Source organism: Prunus persica, chromosome G7, assembly GCF_000346465.2.
Source record: "Prunus persica cultivar Lovell chromosome G7, Prunus_persica_NCBIv2, whole genome shotgun sequence".
In the NCBI taxonomy this organism is placed as follows: domain Eukaryota; kingdom Viridiplantae; phylum Streptophyta; class Magnoliopsida; order Rosales; family Rosaceae; genus Prunus; species Prunus persica.
In genome coordinates, this window is record NC_034015.1 from 16,754,600 (window position 1) to 16,772,003 (window position 17,404).

Genomic DNA, 17,404 nt, shown 5'->3' on the forward strand with positions numbered 1-17,404 from the left:
AAATCACCATCCCCGACCATAAAAATATGCTAATGGTATAAATGCCATAATGCATCAAGGAAATCCATAAAAAAGAGAGTTTGCGCGTATTCAGTAAGTTACAGGCTTACAGCACACATATCTCCTTACAAGATTACGAATGATGCTGGGTTTTTTACTTATCCACCAAGCATTTCACTGAAATGCCAATTTTTCAAATCCATGCTCTAGCAAAATCGATCATGTCATTGTCAACCTTTTGAACAAGCTACTAGCTAGATGTCTTAATTTGTACACAATGTACATAAGAAAGCGAAACCTGAGGGGTGATTATGTCACCATAAAAGAAAAATCGACCCACTAATCTAAGTGTAGTTCATCTTCTTTTGCTAAGCAACGAAATCTCTAAAACAGGAGAAGCGAGCATGTGTAGCATTCTACTTGACAGTTCAAGGCCTCAAAGTGTTAGGAATCTGAGTGGCTCTTTGACTTGTGCAACACTTCCTTCAGAACGGCAGCAATTCTATTTGCCATATGGTGTTCTAGAAACCTTTCTTTGACCCTTTTGTAGCCTCTCTTCCCCATTGTAAGCCTCCTCTCAACATGAGTGGCAAGTTTTACAATATTTTTCGCAAGAGGAGTGATCCCTTCCTTCCCAACAGGATGCAACAAACCTGTTGTTCCATTCACTACAATCTCTGTGGTGCCACCTGCTGCTGTTCCCTGAAATAAATATTTGATTTGGAAATTAGAAAAATGGCAATGGGAATGGGTCAATAGGATTAGCAGTAGCAGCATGAGTTACAAGATATTACGCAAAATAACAAGAGGAAGGTTCTTTACCAATACAGGCAGCTGAAATGCCATGGCTTCAATAGTTATCCTACCAAAGCATTCTCCCCGTGCCTATGGAAGGGTTTAAAAAAAAAAAAGAAGATGAAAAAGGATATATTAATTAGATTTATGTAGTTTCAACCACATTAGGGTCAGACTTGCTGGGAAAGACGTTAATATCAATGCCTATGTATGATTACTATTATGCTAACTGGGAACTTATTCACATTAAAAACTATGGTTTTGCATCCTATATGTATCATATGTTCTTCTATCTGCAACTTTTTCTATAAATAAGATATTAAAAAAAAACATTTAATAAGAGAAAAATCTTTCTAATACCTGGGAATTTTGAACAAGGACATCAATTGCAGCCAGATATGGAGCTACAGTCAGAGTTTTGTCTACAAAATGAACATGATCTTGAATTTTCTTCATCGATACAAAGTTACGTAGTTCATGCTCAAACTTGGTGTGAGCAGTCATGTCACTCCCTACAATTACAGCATGCATTCTAGGCAGTTGCAGCTTCTTCTCTTGGATCAATCGCAAGCTTTCATAGAAGGAACGCAAAAACAGATCTTGGCCTTTTCCACGTGAAACACCTGTAGTCATGAGGTGTACTTCAGTGTTCACAAGGTATGCACAAACTAACCATAAGACTATTTTTTATTTTTCATTTCCTAATGGCAATTTAAATGGAAATTAGTAGACTTCCATCAAATAGCTTGAACTACTTACTGTTTATGATGGCAAATAGTAGATCTTCTCTTCGCACTCCAAGAGACTCCCGGACATGCTCACGCAAAACCCTTTTTGCTACACTATCTTCAGCAACTTCCATCAGTTCCTTGCTGTTTCCAAGGTGAACAACAAAGGTCTCTGGCATTTTGATACTGCAGAGAGCAAATGAGTGGAAAAAGTAAACCAAAATTTGATATAAAAAAGAAAAAGAGTCAATATTTGAAGCCTACCCCAAACGTTCTCGAGTCCTATTCTCCCAATATTCTGCTGTTACATGCGAATCTATCATAGAACCTGCAACAAGCGGGAGGTGCTTGACATAATCCAATTTGAAGTAATGGCCGCGCATTTCATGGATCCACCACAACACTTTCGGGAGAACACGGGGAACATTTTCCTTAAGAACAACATCCAACCATTTCCCAGAAACTGCAGTGTTCAATACAACCAAATCAGCTTTGAGAGCTGTATATACAGCTTCTTGGCCATTTTCAGAGAGGACCTGCAGATGTATAAAAGCATTATTAGAAACGTGCTGAGAAGTTACAGAGAAATCCAGACAAGGCCATAATTTAGATAAAATCAAATTGGAAGATTGGTTTACTTCGCTTAGTTTCCGTAACAAGTGGCCAGCGGTGTGAATAAAACAATGCTTCCGAGATCATGAAATATTGAGATGATAAAGATAACTATGTAACGCATAGACAACTAGACTGCAAAAGAAGACATTCACAATAACTTTTGAAAATAAATTAAGATTTTGTACCTGCACCCCTCGGTCCAACATTTTATGTTCCAAACTGTATATCACTACATCTGCATCTGATGGTTTCATGGTTGTAACCCAACAAACTTCAGTGCCAACACCTCTTAATAAAAATGCTAGCTCCATCAACAACAAAGGTCCACCTGGAAGAATGTTCAATATGTCATACCACCAGTAGAGTTTGTAAGATATATGTAAAGAAAAATTTAAAATGAAAAGAAAAACAAGACAGCTCTTTTCATTTAAAAAAAGAAAAAATAATAATTAGGAGAAAGGGGTTTATGAAAATATGATCCAAAATAGAGAGAAACAAAGAGCATAAATTGATTGGATAAAATATATCTTCAGCCAAATATTTGGTTAAGGAAGGCGATAAGCTTTCATGAGTTATGCTAGCCTAGAAAAAACCAATGTACATACGATTCCATGTTATTTCAGTATGCCAACGAATAAAGTAATTATAACAGAAGGAACATATGCACATTACTGAATGTTGGTCTGTTGACGCCTGTCAGAATATTCATCCAATATGAACATTACTGAATGTTGGTCTGTGTACTACAAAATTTTTGGAAATATTCCTCATTTACGTGATATTACATTAAATGCAGTAAGTTAGTGTCGAAGACACAAAAACAAGTGTATCCCAATAAATAGGCAAATATTCAAAAGACGACAGAAATTTCATGTCGAGCAGTTACACATTGCTGAGAAATTCCAGAATTTTTTTAAAATTTTTTTGGTTCTCACCCAGATTAAAAAGCCAAAGCTAAGGGTGACTGGTGGAGAGAAGGCACAAGAACTTATTGTTGAATGGGTTTTAAAAATCCATCCCATATTTGGAAACCCAGTAGCTCAAAAATTTATTACATATGAGTGTCTTCGCCATCTTAAGTAGCTAACTTTCTGTGTACGTATAATCTAAGTCATCAAAAGCTCAACATAACTAATCACACCACTAATAGCTGAAATTGCAATCAATAACTTGAAGCACAATGAAACATCAACAATGCATTAAATTAGCAATAAAATAATGGAGACAGAGACAGCACCAGAAAGAGAGAGCTCGTGCGAGACTAACAGCACGAGCTTGGACTTCATGAAGCTGAGGGGGCTAGGACTGGTCCCAATGGGAGAGCCCAAAGGAACCCTCTTGTCGACTACATCCATGCGACGGTCGCAGGAATCGAAGGCGGCTCTGATGAAGAAGGCGATCAAGGTGGAGACGGAGAGCATGACGAGAAAGGCCAAGAGCCAGCGCTTCTGCGACGCGACCCACCCGACGGAGTGCTTGGCCATCTCTAGGGTTTGGAGAGTAGGCGAGGTCCGTTACTGCTAGTCTCAGCGGCATAATTCTAGGGTTTGGATTTTTGACTGCGACCGGTGGGTTTGGTACATTTGGCTTTCTGTGATTGAAGACACTTGTAAATAATAAATGAAAAGGCTTTTCGATTTCGAAGGCAGCTGTGTGGCTGGCTTTGGCGTTGAAAGCTTCAAATGTTGGTGATATTAATGGCGGATTCTGAAGCTCGTTGCTCTGCTATTTGTGTTGTTCAGAGAAACGGAGCACGGAGCTCAAGTTGGAGGAGAGAGAGTTGCTTTCTTCTCTGTCTTTGGCTCCTTTTTGGCATTACCAATACTTTTTGCTTTTTTCGGTTTTTGGTTTTTAATTTTTTAATTTTCTTTTTTGCTTTTTTGTTTAGGAAATAGGAATAATGCAAATGCCATTTTGCAAAATCTTTTTCTTTTTGGTTTTCTCTTTCCTTTTCCCCTTTTCTTCCCATTTTTAAACACTTGTTTGCTGTCATCAAATTTCCCTTTCTCTTTTCTTCTTTTACTTTTGAAAACAAACTCTTTTTCTTTTGGGAGCAGTTAATTGCCACTTTAAAAAGTCGTCATGAACTTATCCAAGTGCAATTTTATATCTTTATAACCAGAGGGTTTAAGAACTATATGATTGTTTAGACGTAACATAAAATTAAAATGCTAAATTAATTAAAAAATATTATAACTTTTCTTTTGGGTAAATACCATGAGGTTCGGCTTGTTTCAAGCCACAACGTGCTTTCAACGAGTTTCAAATCCCTGCAATTGAGTCATCAGGTAGCTCGATAGCTGAAGTTGACAATTTGCCAACTGCACCACATCTTATGGTTAAAAAAATATTATAATTTTGTCTCTTAATATATACAAACTTCAAGCACACTCAAACCGATCGTACACCCTTATCCAACCCTCATTTTAGTGACGGATTGGATTGTACCAAAAATTTTCAACCCCGTAACCAGCGGAGATGTACGAGCATAATCCATTTCCTATTTGCATACAACAGAATTAGAATAAGGAATTGGTTCATATACTTATTATTTAATTTCCTAGCTTAGGCTACCACATGTCGCGTATTAAATTAAATTATTTGTTGATTATCAATCATGTAAACCTCATGTTTTCTTGGTCCATTTTTTAATTTTGACTTATGTCCCCAAAATACGTCAATATCATCCTAATAACATTAAATTAATGTTAATTTTATAGTTTATATTCGAGACATAAATTAACTCAAAACCACAAGATATGGTGCGGTTGGTAAACTGCTATATTTAATTGGCAAGCTATTTGGTACCTCAATAGCAGAGGTTCGAAGTCCATTGGAAACATTTTGTGGCAAGGAGCAAACCGAACTCCGAGCGGACATTAATTCCACCATTCGGGGGTGTAGGGACAACTTATAGTATTTACCCAAAAAAAATCAATATAAATAATGGTGACCCATTATTTATTATATGAAAATTGTCTCGCGGGACAAAAGACCCAGAATCTCACAGCGGTCGCCGGTCGCAACCCAACAGTGGGCGAGAGTGGCCTTCTTTCTTCTTCACTAGGCGCCGGTACACTAACAGACAGTACATGCCAAGCAATGCGGAGCCTACGACGCCGTTTCCACTTTCATTCTTCTTCTTCTTCTTCTTCACATCGCATTTTGTTTGCACTACTTACAGGTTCGTTCCCATTCCTTCATGTCTTCGATAATTAACAGCAGCCTTTCCATATCGTCATTTATGAATAAACAAAGGTTTCAATTATGAATATATATATTTTGTTTCAGTTCTTGTATCACAGGCGCTTCAAGCAGCCTCACTCGTGGCGCCGAGATCCAATTGCTACGCTTTCGATAACTCTAGCCGCGTCGTCGATTTTGTATCCTTACGCAAACAATTACTGTGGCTTGTTAATTAGTATTATTTCGCAATAATAATAACAATGCTTAATGCTACTGCCTTCAAGTTTGGGTTTGATTTTGTGTGAAATTTGTTTTCTCTTAAGCTGTTAACCAGAGTAGTTGGATTGGACATCCGTTTGAGTACGACGGGAAGGTAATTTCAATTTCAATTCTGTTACGGTGATAATTGAAATTATGGTGCACATATGTTATGAATTTTAATATTGCTGTAAAATTTCATAATTAGCTCAGTTCATACTCAGATTCCAGAGGTATCGTCACTCATAAGTTTGTTTGGGATGATACAGGACTCCGACTTGGTGCTTCGATTTTGCAAAGATGTGGAGAGTAGATCACAAACGGTAGTCCATATCACCATGATCTCAAGTACTTTACCATTTGCTTTTATTTTTATTTTTCAATTTTTGATTTTTATGTTCATTAATTTAATGAGCCTGTATTGGAAAGTTCGTATGTATATAAGCCATTCAGTAGTATTTCATGTAAAGCTCCTGTATATGCTTATTCTATTAGCTTCATTGCTGCATTGGCTGTTAAGTTGCCACATTAATAACATATGAATAAATTTCAGTTTGTGTTCGATTAGGTGTTTTTGTTTGAATTTGCTCCTTTTAATGCAGGGATATGTAGATTTTGGTCGATTTGATAAGTTCAACTACTTTGTTTCTGGTTCAGGACACGTTGACTTTGTTCAAGTGAGCTTCCTTTTTTTTTTTTTTTTTTTTGGTTGAAAATGATGCTACAGTTTGGTTTCTTTCATGTAATAGGAAAATGCAGTTGTCATATTTATCTCTATTTCTGAACATATATAGGGGTTTTATAATGGCGACCTGGCGAATTGTGAGCACAGTTATGATAAATTGGGACGAACAGCTCAGGTTGATTTATGCTGGAAAACTTCCACCCTCTAGCACCCTTATTTCTTTCTCCTGGAAGTTTTCATATATATATATTTTAAATATTTGGCAATCACTGTCATTCCACTTCTCTCATAATTTTTTTTATTTTTATCTTCTTTAAATTCAGGTAAACATCATATGTGGAAGTTGTTTAAATGGCCAATGCACAGGTTTGTGTACCTTTCATTTCTAAGTTATATGTACAGTCACCATTTATACTAGGAATTGATATGCCCCCTTTTGAACTCTGTCTTTGGTTGAATGGACAGCAGATAATATAAGAAAATTCTATGGAGACCCTTAACAAATTGGAACCATTGCGATTAAAAGGGCCACTTGTTAGTAAGGTGGTGAGAATAATAAGTTTAGGTGGATAGGGAGAAGGCGATGAGTTTCAGGAATAAGATTTAAGATATGACTAGGTCACTAGAAGAATTTTTGCAAACTGTTTCATCAAGAAAGATAGAGCACTAGAGAGGGAGAGGAAGAGAGAAAGCGGAAAGAGGAAACTACAAGTAACTCTGATATTTCATACCTAATTAAAACACTGACAGAAGGTCTCATTGCTTCATCCTGTTTTCTATCAAAAACTACTTACTTACAATTTTTTTCCTCCTCAAGTTACATCTCTACCATTAATATTGTACTGCCTCTGACTCTGTCATTTTCAGTAATCTAAGACTGATTCTTACTATTGTTTGTTTTCAGGTGGACTTGGATGCATCTGCAAAGTCACTTATGAGTCGAGTTGCAGGTCTTTTGAATAGTACCTTGATTTCCACTTTATGTTGCATTATAATGAAATGTGGTGTTAAATCTCTGTTAATTGAGTCAATCATTGCATGCTGGTGTTGGGATAACAGAAATGCTTCAATATATGAGCCTTCATTTATTATGAGACACTCATGTTTCCCTGATTCTGTTGCAATTCCTAAATGTTTCAGAGTTTTTCTCGAACTAGCTATTCCATGCGAGAAACCAGGACCACGAGTATTTAAGGGCTTCACTGTAGGTTTCCATCCACGGTCATGGGAACTTGTAAGAATTGTTTTATTCTCCCTGATGCATCTTAATTTTCCCAGGCAAAAGTAAATTATTTTCTGAAGGAACCATTTTATGAACTTGCAGGTTTATGATGGCATGACTCAATTGGGCTATGAAAAGTCTCACCATGAGTTTAGGTATAGGAATTATTTGAGTTGTTTTGCTTCATTTAACATCCCTTCCCCCTAACCCAAAAAAGAAAATGTAGTATCCATCAATCTAAATAAAGTTTGCATTTTGCAGCTTTGGGACTGAGCAGACACATGTAACGCTTTATATGACTGCAATTGCTTCCCTTTCGACTTTGGTGCAAAGACCTGTTATTAAGGTACTCGAATTCCTTATACTTTGATGCATGGGAAACCATTTATCATTGAATAAGTTGGTCCAAGTATGTATCCTTTGTTTAATAAAATATTTGCAGGTCTTACCAGAAAATGGTCTGGAGGTTAAGGTATCAGGGTCGGGAGCAACTGGGAGCCCTCCTACAACTTTGTCACCCACAATGTTAAATGTTGATTGGAGATGTAAGGGTATCCTTTGCTGCAGTGGGCTTTGATATCCCTTACAATAAAGTCTTCTTAGTTTCTTTTTGTAATTTTCAGGTGAAAAGGCTCGTGATACTCCATATGAAGTTAATATCACTATCCCAGTAGAGGGTTACGAGCCCATCCAGTTTTTTCTTGCCAAACTGTGTGGTAGGCTCATACTGCCGTCACTGATAACTACTGCCTTCCCTCTCAATCCTTACTCTTCTGAAAATCGCTGTTTCAAATTATGGAGAGACATAACCAATCTTAATAGAACAAGTTCTGAAGATGCAATGTAGTACTTCATGTTAAAGCTATCCTTCTTGCACTAGAACTTGCTGGTGAAACATGATTGGACTGTGTTCACTGTCTACCAATTAGGAATGAGTCCCTCAATAATGTCATCACTCTCAGAAATTATTACATTCAAGTTAAATGGCTAATAAGGGAAAGTGGAGACAAGGGGTGTTGGAATTGAAAACACTAATGGTTTGAAATAATATCAAGGTTCGTTCAATTTTGCAGAAAACAGGCAGAACCAAAATGGAAACAGTGCACGGGGATGGGCTATATTTGGGGTGTTATCCTGCATGTAAGGCAGTTCCTACTGAAAATTATAGTATTGATAAATTGTAGAAATTATGTATTATGTATTTTATCTGAAGTTTGATTTTTCAATGAACTGTCTTGGATCAGATTCGCTGTCTCATCGACCCTGTTTTGCTGTGGAGGATTTATTTACAAGACTCAAGTTGAAAGGAAGGTAGGCCCTTTTCTATGGCTTCAAAGTCTTGGATGGTTTCCAAATTTGCAGCTTTTCATCATGGTCTCAATTTGTATGTCCTCAATTATATATTTCTATTTGATCACATGCAGCGTGGGATTGATGCATTGCCGGGAATGACAATTCTATCTGCTTGTTTAGAAACTGTAAGTATACATCACTAACACAAATATTCCTTGTATTCCTTTGGCCCATTTTCCATAAGGCTCAAATTCTTTGGGACAAATAAACCCTGCAAGATGCTTTAGTTTTAAATTGAAAAGAAACCTTGCAAAGCAAGGGAACTGAGTTATGAAGCAAATAGGAATACTATTTGCCACGCCCTCTGTAGACTTTCTAATGGTGTTGAATGTGGGGGGTACAAAAATAGGTGAGTGACGGAGGGCACAGCTACACCCGACCAGAAGACCTTAATACTACTTTTGCCAGTGAAGCCTCTTGGGAACGCTCTTCTGCTTCTAGTCAAGGAACATCAAGGCCGAACGAAAGAAAATACGGTGCAATTTGAACGTTACGAACCAGTGAGCCGCAGCTAACTTGTATTAGTACACGAAATGTGAGGGTTTTGAAGTTATACAACCTGTTTGTCTTTTGACGATACCAAATTTCATAGCATGTAATTTTGGATGTTGTAATCTCAAGTTATCAGCTGAAATCAATATAGATCTCTTGCTCATTAATTTGTCATCTGCGACTTGGAAAGCTATTAGCAAAGTTGCTAAGGGATATACGAGCTATGATGGCATATGCTCTTTTCTTTGAGGCCTGTAAGATGTCACTTGCAAATTTACAAATGAGGAATCAGAGCCTTAAAGGAGTTGTTCTCCAACCCCGCTTATAATATCTTTTATCATATTTGGATCTTCCAGATTAACCTAATATTCCCGTTATCATACTTGATTATAATTTAACTTTTCTTCATGCCTCCATACGCGTTTAACACACAATGACAATTTATTTACTAATATTGTCGATCCTGAAGTCAAAAAGCCACAAAATAAAGGAATCAATGTCAATTCATGGATAGTAGGGGGAAGAAAAAGAACAAGAAAGAAGACAGGAGATGAATATTAGGTGTAAAGAAATGTTAAAGGGCAGTCGCCTATCCAAGTGGACAACTCTCAGTTGTTGATACGTGGGGGGGCTCGTGAGCTTGCATCATTAAAATCCATACAATGAACATCTAGACGGCCATTAAATTTCAATGTGAACGTTAGGGGAAAGGGGAAAAAGTGCCCAAGTATGAAGGGTTCAACCCTAATTTTGTGGCTTGCTCTAAGATACCTTTACAGACATTGACAATGTCAGAAGCTTTGAGTCATCTAGTTTAGTTTGGGTAACTATATACTCTGTCAAACACAGTAGTTGAGTCTGCTCCTACTCTCTCTTTATTGTCATCACAAAACAATTAACAAAAGGTTGACCTGCTTCTGTTCCACATGGAATCGGTAGTCAATTGCAATGCTGTGATCCAATAACACGTGGGACGGTGAAATGTTTGCTTAACATATTTGACAAGAATTACCCAACAAAATTTGGGAATCATTTTGAAAGTTACACAAGGTTTTTTTATAATTATTTTTATTTATACAAGCGATATTAAGAGAGGGGAGAATAGAACCTAGGATTGCATGTGCAAGGGTAAATGTTTTTAACCACTTGAGCTAGTTTTAACTTAAGAAAAGAGTGTTAGAAGAACCCTAATGTAGAACTCTAGCCAAAGTTCAAATTTTCTTATTAATCTTCAATACATGGAAAATTACATTAATGGACCTTCCAAATGCTTGCTAACACGTTATTCTAATTGGAATTTTCTGAGACCGAGATCTAAATGAAGGTGGGATGTTGTTGTAATCAATTAATGGAAATTGCTTAACTGATGATCTAAAGGCCCACTGTACTGATAATTTTTTCTATGTCAAGGATACTTGGATTATAAGCCAAAAAGGTTTGTTCTTCTATAATGAGCTGATTGAGCTTAGATCTTGTATTAACATGATGATTAGTCACCCCAAAGAATGAAAGCTTTGTACCAACTCCAACCTTCTCTTCTGATCCTGTCTATTGATGTAGCTACCGAAAGTAAGTTACCAACTCCAGCTTCTCTATACCTCACTCTTGAAAGTTGTGTACAAAGTCTCCTCTATAAATACTCCCTAAGCCATCCCAACATTCATCAAAGCAAGTCTTGGGGAGAGCTTTATTTTCATTTGACAATTTCAAGTCTTCTTCTTCTCTAGTGGTCTTACTAGACTTGAACTAAGGGTACCCCAAAAAAAAACATTATGGCTCAGTCTTTGAGCTTCCTTCTAGCTCTTTCTCTTCTTGCCCTTGTCCCACTTTGTTTCTGTGATAAAACTCTTGGTGGGTATCTCTACCCACAGTTTTATGACCACTCCTGCCCTAGAGCAACAGAGATTGTAAAGTCTGTTGTTGCCAAGGCTGTTGCAAGAGAAGCTCGCATGGCTGCCTCTTTGCTTAGGCTGCATTTCCATGACTGCTTTGTACAGGTATCGGATTACAAAAATCAGCCGATTTGCTTCTAGTTAAATATTGTATCAAATCATTCTAATGCATCTCATTTGATAAATAAAAAAAGAAGTTATGTTAACACCTTATGACTGAGGTACTTAAAATCATGTTGGTAATTTTGAATGTTGCAGGGTTGTGATGCATCAATTCTGTTGGACAGCAGCAAGAACATAATCACGGAGAAGAGGTCTGTCCCAAACCAGAATTCAGCTCGAGGGTTCGAAGTAATCGATGAAATCAAGTCTGCATTAGAGAAAGAGTGCCCCAACAGAGTGTCCTGTGCTGACATTTTGGCTCTTGCTGCTAGAGACTCCACTGTGCTAGTAAGTGTTACATTTTTAGCTTTGTAAATTGCATGGTGTAAGAACCTAAGCCTAAATTCACATATGCTGACTATAAATTGTTGCTGCATATTGCAGTCTGGGGGGCCAAACTGGGAGGTTCCACTAGGCAGAAGAGATTCAAAAGGAGCAAGTTTAAGTGGCTCCAACAACAACATCCCTGCTCCAAACAACACTTTCCAAACTGTTCTCACCAAGTTCAAGAGGCAAAAGCTCAACATTGTTGATCTTGTGGCACTATCTGGTAACATTGCCAAAAAAACACAACATAGTTCTTCATTATTTACTAAAAATAAAAATTACCAAAAAAGCTAACATGCCCTGAGCTTTGTGTTTCTCGATCAGTTTTTTTTATTTCCATTGATATGCAGGAAGCCACACCATTGGAAATGCCAGATGCACCTCATTCAGGCAGAGGCTTTACAACCAGTCAGGCAATGGCTTAGCTGACTTCACCCTTGACCAATCATATGCTGCACAGTTGAGAACCAGGTGCCCAAGATCTGGTGGAGACCAAACCCTGTTTTTCTTGGACTTTGTCAGCCCAACGAAGTTTGACAACAGCTACTTCAAGAACTTGTTGGCTTCCAAGGGCCTCCTGAACTCAGATGAAATTCTTATCACGAAGAGTGAAGTGACAAAGCAATTGGTTCAACAGTATGCTGAGAACACTGAGCTTTTCTTTGAGCAGTTTGCCAAGTCCATGGTGAAGATGGGAAATATTTCCCCACTTACAGGGTCAAGGGGAGAGATCAGAAAGAGATGCAGGAAGATCAACTCAATCAATCAGAATGCATGATTTCAGGGCCATAAAAGTTCATATGTAGTGTGTGTTTTTCTGCTTTTCCAAGTTATTTTTTTTCTCTCTTTCCCAAAATAAATTATGATTGTAAAGCTTGATGTGGCCATTATATTGTAGACATCCAATGATGCAAGATTAGTGCTTATTGTGTTTTCATGGAACTTGTACTATTTTTCATCTTCAATAATCTTTAAATGCTTCGATTTTAGTTAACATCAACAATCTACACTTTCGTTTATTATTTATTTTTTGTAACGCAATGCAATAATGAGAGAAACCACAAAGCTTGCTATTCACAAAGCTAAAGTTACTTTTAGTATTATCTCAAACACCTAAATTACTAAGAGAATCTCCAAAAAAAATGTCAAATTGTCACGTTATTTTGACTCATCTTAATATTTTTCTCGAAACAACAATGAATTATGGACTCAAATTAGAGCTCGGAGCCTAAACTTACAAAAGTTAAAATTTACTGTTTCCGAACTTATTAGGCATGTCAAACTGCTCCTCTATCCTACGTCTCTTATCATCTTTCTACGTACGTCATTTTATTGTACCTAACGAGGCTTTGGAGTTGGGACTAAGAATTGAGAGACATGAGGCCCACCTTTGATAATGATAATGCAGTCTGTCAAAAGATAGGAGAGAAGTTGCTTTTTGCACAGATTCCTCAAGGCGTCCATCGGAGAAACTTTCAAGTTATTATCTAACATTTCATCAGTGATCCTATAATCATAAAAAAAATTCACGTTCCCATCCAAAGAAATAAAATAATAATGGAGAAAAAAGTGAAGTTCTCGGAAGCATGACCGGAAGACAATCATAGTGATTTTCTAAAGACAGATCCTTGTCAACAAGTTTCCCTTCACCCTTAAGATGCTCCATTATTGGTGGTAACGTTAAAACATTACTTAGCTATGTAAAGTGTTGTTTGTGCTGCTTCTTTTAAGGCAAGGACTATAGGGTAGCAGTAATAATAGGAAGGTGTTGCTTCCTTTAAACATAAAGTAATCTTCTCTATTGCATATAGGCCATAAGACTAAATGACTTGATTTGCTCCAATAATGCATGGTAGAAAAACCAATAAGTGCGTATGACACGTTGTGCAAAGGAGTTTGAGCCTGGTTCGAGGATTTTTGTACAAAGCTCGAGAAGAACCTCAAGTGTTTGTATCTTTAAATCTTTAAATAAATAGAGAAAGAAACTAAAAAATCTTTACTGTGCTACTAAAAAGTTTAGTTTTCCAAATTTTCTTAATAACCATGTAATCTAATATGTGAAACATGCTATAATCTTAAAAATTAGGCAATGGGTATTCTGATTAACTTGTTGGGTGTATTGTAAATAGAAATTCCCAAAAACCTTTGGGCCAAACGCGGTTCAAGGCCCAAAAACGGATTTGGGCCCATCATCAATTTTTGTCCGAAGTTCACATTCCTTGGTGGAGGGCAACTTAAGCCTTCGTCCCCGTATGGAGTTTATGCCTGCAAGCGGCCACTCACACTCGCGCCATACCAGTCACTCTCTTCTAAGCTTCAGAAGCCATGAAAGCACCAAGCTTATGCTAACCTAATAAGGACCACAATGCTCAGATAACATCCCCAATTGCCTGAAATCACACCCCCAACCCCAGAAAAATGAGATATTTACGGTTCATTTCCCCACATTTTTCTCGTATTCACAAAACCCTAAACCCACAAAGCCCTCCTCTATCCTCTCTCCAATCAAAGCCCCAGATTAGTTCTCATTTCGTGTGCAATTACACCACCGCTGCACCGGAGCAACGGCCACCTCCGTCCGAGACGGTATCGGCGATCGCGGATGAGATCTCGGGCCTGACTTTGCTCGAAGTCTCGGACCTCACGGAGGTTCTGAGGGAGAAATTGGGCATAAAGGAGATGCCTGTGATGGCGATGATGATGCCGGGGATGGGATTTGGCGGCTTGAAAGGCGCCGGCAAAGGTGGTCCGGCGGCGGCTAAAGGCGAGGAGAAGGTGGAGAAGACGGCTTTTGATGTAAAGCTCGATTCTTTTGATGCTGCAGCGAAGATCAAAGTGATTAAGGAGGTGAGGACGTTTACGAGTTTGGGGCTGAAGGAGGCCAAGGACTTGGTGGAGAAGGCGCCTACGCTGTTGAAGAAGGGGGTTACGAAAGAGGAGGCGGATTCGATTGTCGCGAAGATGAAGGAAGTTGGTGCCAAAGTTTCTATGGAGTGAGGTAATTTGGGCAATTTTTTGCTTATACATTTTGTGAATTTGAATCTGTGGTGTGGGTTGTAGTGTGTATAGCTTAGTGAATGAGTTTGGCAACAGGAGCTAGCTCTCATTGTTTTTTGGGGTTTGTTAACTCAGAAAGTTTTCTAGTAATCTGGTTTAGAAATCCCTGTTTTGGTCAATATGATTAACAAAGATGTTGGGAATGGGGCACAAAGCACATTAATGAAAACTCCGAGCTAGTCTTAGGCATTTTGTTACTCATATGTAAAGGTCACTGAAACTTCCGGGCTCCTATATAGGCACTATGAGTTTAGAGTTATGTCCTGTGTTCGGAGCTGCTAATCTAGGCACTATTTGGGGCTTTATAGCCTGACATTGTTGGGGATGACCTGGAGGATGTCAGGGAAGAATCAGAAAGAAAATCTGTGTTTTAACTTGCAAACTAATATGAGTTGGTGGTTTGTGAGGTACATCATTGGCAGTGGCCTATTAAATGACTAATGGGCACAAATGTGCAATATTTCTATTTTAGTGTAGAATGATATTGATTGTCCTGCTGCAGCACACATAAATGTGTGCGTGGTTGTATATGCATCAGTTTTGCGGTTAACCTTGAGTATCACCTGAGTAGACTCATCATTTGTCAATGTTTTTAGGCAATCACCTTTGATAGCACTTGTTAGCATTGCACCGTTACCACATTTTCTTTCTTGTTCAATGCAGTTATGCAACTTGAATATCTGATGGTTTATATTTTTTGGTGACTTTCCAGGGGGAGAGAAGGATGTAGAAGTTCAACGTTCAGGTGGCAAATTGTTAAAAAATGTAGAGTAGCAAATTAGTGGTTCATTACACTGGATGTGCAATTGACATAGTCTCATAGAAGCCTACCGGAGATCTTCATGATTCAAAGCAATCTTTAGTAGAACTGCTTTGCTTATCTTTCTTTGAGTTAGAATAATGTATTTGCGGAAGCTTTGTTTCATTTTTTTTTAAAAACAATCAATCCTTTCAGTTACTTCATTACTTTTACAAACCAACAGTTGTAGACCTAGCATTTTGATAATAGGTTCACAGAGTTGAAGTTTATGATATGTACTTTGCATGTTTCTCCAAACCAAAGATATGCCAACTGCCAAGAACATTTTTACAACTTGACCTTGATCCATGTCTACACCGCAAATTATAACCTGATCCAACCTAGAGAAATGCCATCGACTTTGTAGACCTTTTCATGCTGCAGTGAGCTCAACTTTGTCCTGTTCTTGAACAATGTCTGCAATCTGGCAACCTTCTCGAAGTGATCACAGAACAAGGCTTTTCAGTTTGGGCATTCCCGAACGCCCACAGGGTAACAACATCTTTGAACTTTAGGCCATGATGTCGAACAAAATATCGCCAATAAAGCTTATGATATTTGCGAATTTTTGTGGTCATGAACAGCATACTGTGCTCATTATCAGCAATGTCATACTTTGTGACCCAGATGCCTTGTGTAGGATCTTCATTACCATTCAACAATGTTCTTCTGCGTCACATTTCTTCACCTCTAATGAGAACATCGCATCAGATTTTGTCAAGTGTCTGTCAAAAGGCTTGCTGCATATTTGAATCAAGTGTTGGATGCTTGGGACTGGTGGGAGATCAGGAGGGACATACTTGTGAAATCCATTGCATGAACCTAATTCTAGTTTTAGCTGTTCTTGTGTTGCAATGGCTTGTTGGGCTTGCAGGGCATATGTGGCTGCAGGTTCTTGAAATTGAATTGAGGGTTGGAAGCTTGGGAATGGTAGGATATAACGATGAGGGACAGAGTTGTGAATTCCATAGTATGAACATAGCGCAATGGCTTCTTGGGCTTGCAGGACATGTGGAGAACAAGGTTCTTGAAATGGAATGAAGTGATGAGGAGGCACATAGTTTCCACAGAACCAACCTAGTCCTAGCTCCTGTAGTAGTATAGGCATGCCTTGTGCTGCAATGGCTTTGTGGGCATGTAGGGCAGCAGGTTCTTGAAGGCTCGGGACTAGCGGGACAGCATAGTTTCCATAGAAGAAGGAACCTTGTTCTGGTTGTGGTTGTTCTTGCTCTTCTTGTGTTGCAGCAATGGCTTCTGTGCCTAGTAAGAATGCTTCAAATTCTTGGATTTTCAATGCTAGTTGCTCATTTTCTTCTGCATGCCCATCTTCTTCCAACTCATCATCAGAATCCAAAAGCACGTGCTCTATGTAAGAAAGAGCTTTAGCCATGTGTTCATCATCATGATCATTAGCCATGCCTGGCCTGGAGCTGTTTCCTGAAGCCACTTTTATGGTTTCTTGTTTCATGATCTTTCTCACAAGAGGAAGTCTTCTTGGGAGATTTTTTTGAAGAAATGGGAAATGGGAAATGTGAAACGGGAAGTGCTTTCTGCTTCTCCACCTGGGTTTTATAGATATCTTTCCAGAATAATTGAACCCAAATTCATTTAGCTTTGGCAATGCAATTGGAACACCCTCCTTACTTGGTGTCTGGACTAAAACCTGCTATAACTAACTAACTAACAAATTGGTTTTGATGCAAAAATAAATAAAATAAAGTAGAGTAAACAGTAACACCGTAAAATCCCATCCACTAAACTAGATATGAAGAGTCAAAACACTTACAAACGACACCGTTTCCGGACCTAACCATTTTCCTGAAGTTGGTGCTA

General features: G+C 38.2%; 5 protein-coding genes across 5 annotated transcripts; 3 read left to right on the forward strand and 2 right to left on the reverse strand.

The window, feature by feature from the left end:
- Nucleotides 39-4,168, reverse strand: LOC18769912. Its single transcript, XM_007201978.2, has 7 exons — nt 3,376-4,168; nt 2,324-2,466; nt 1,788-2,059; nt 1,555-1,709; nt 1,156-1,418; nt 823-885; nt 39-702 (listed from the first exon to the last, which is right to left on the reverse strand). The coding sequence occupies exons 1-7, from the start codon at nt 3,620-3,622 to the stop codon at nt 445-447; spliced, it is 1,401 nt and encodes a 466-aa protein (XP_007202040.1). The 5' UTR covers nt 3,623-4,168; the 3' UTR covers nt 39-444.
- On the forward strand, nt 4,995-9,638 carry LOC18769125. The gene is made up of 17 exons (XM_007204273.2): nt 4,995-5,322; nt 5,430-5,521; nt 5,659-5,697; nt 5,852-5,905; nt 6,185-6,259; nt 6,377-6,442; nt 6,591-6,633; nt 7,172-7,217; nt 7,408-7,501; nt 7,592-7,644; nt 7,751-7,835; nt 7,932-8,034; nt 8,113-8,205; nt 8,563-8,629; nt 8,734-8,800; nt 8,914-8,967; nt 9,192-9,638. Exons 1-17 carry the CDS (start codon nt 5,085-5,087, stop codon nt 9,327-9,329), a joined length of 1,407 nt encoding a protein of 468 aa, XP_007204335.1. The 5' UTR covers nt 4,995-5,084; the 3' UTR covers nt 9,330-9,638.
- On the forward strand, nt 10,905-12,711 carry LOC18771351 (peroxidase 72). The gene is made up of 4 exons (XM_007202286.2): nt 10,905-11,331; nt 11,485-11,676; nt 11,773-11,938; nt 12,066-12,711. The coding sequence occupies exons 1-4, from the start codon at nt 11,107-11,109 to the stop codon at nt 12,491-12,493; spliced, it is 1,011 nt and encodes a 336-aa protein (XP_007202348.1). The 5' UTR covers nt 10,905-11,106; the 3' UTR covers nt 12,494-12,711.
- LOC18769420 (50S ribosomal protein L7/L12) lies at nt 13,963-15,806 on the forward strand. Its single transcript, XM_020569311.1, has 2 exons — nt 13,963-14,713; nt 15,485-15,806. The coding sequence occupies exon 1, from the start codon at nt 14,134-14,136 to the stop codon at nt 14,710-14,712; it is 579 nt and encodes a 192-aa protein (XP_020424900.1). The 5' UTR covers nt 13,963-14,133; the 3' UTR covers nt 14,713; nt 15,485-15,806.
- On the reverse strand, nt 16,049-17,202 carry LOC109950466. The gene has a single exon (XM_020569310.1). It carries the CDS (start codon nt 17,037-17,039, stop codon nt 16,227-16,229), a length of 813 nt encoding a protein of 270 aa, XP_020424899.1. The 5' UTR covers nt 17,040-17,202; the 3' UTR covers nt 16,049-16,226.

Excerpts from the sequence above, each read along its gene's own strand:
- LOC18769912 (XM_007201978.2), bottom strand. The coding sequence starts at position 3,622 with ATGGCCAAGCACTCCGTCGGGTGGGTCGCGTCGCAGAAGCGCTGGCTC. Across the intron at positions 1,710-1,787 it reads AGGACTCGAGAACGTTTGGG|TATCAAAATGCCAGAGACCT; the intron begins GTAGGCTTCAAA and ends TGCTCTCTGCAG. Across the intron at positions 1,419-1,554 it reads ACTATTTGCCATCATAAACA|GTGTTTCACGTGGAAAAGGC; the intron begins GTAAGTAGTTCA and ends TCATGACTACAG.
- LOC18769125 (XM_007204273.2), top strand. The coding sequence starts at position 5,085 with ATGGTGACCCATTATTTATTATATGAAAATTGTCTCGCGGGACAAAAG. Across the intron at positions 5,698-5,851 it reads CGTTTGAGTACGACGGGAAG|GACTCCGACTTGGTGCTTCG; the intron begins GTAATTTCAATT and ends GGGATGATACAG. Across the intron at positions 8,630-8,733 it reads TTTGGGGTGTTATCCTGCAT|ATTCGCTGTCTCATCGACCC; the intron begins GTAAGGCAGTTC and ends GTCTTGGATCAG.
- LOC18771351 (XM_007202286.2), top strand. The coding sequence starts at position 11,107 with ATGGCTCAGTCTTTGAGCTTCCTTCTAGCTCTTTCTCTTCTTGCCCTT. Across the intron at positions 11,332-11,484 it reads TCCATGACTGCTTTGTACAG|GGTTGTGATGCATCAATTCT; the intron begins GTATCGGATTAC and ends TGAATGTTGCAG. Across the intron at positions 11,677-11,772 it reads CTAGAGACTCCACTGTGCTA|TCTGGGGGGCCAAACTGGGA; the intron begins GTAAGTGTTACA and ends TGCATATTGCAG.
- LOC18769420 (XM_020569311.1), top strand. The coding sequence starts at position 14,134 with ATGAGATATTTACGGTTCATTTCCCCACATTTTTCTCGTATTCACAAA.
- LOC109950466 (XM_020569310.1), bottom strand. The coding sequence starts at position 17,039 with ATGAAACAAGAAACCATAAAAGTGGCTTCAGGAAACAGCTCCAGGCCA.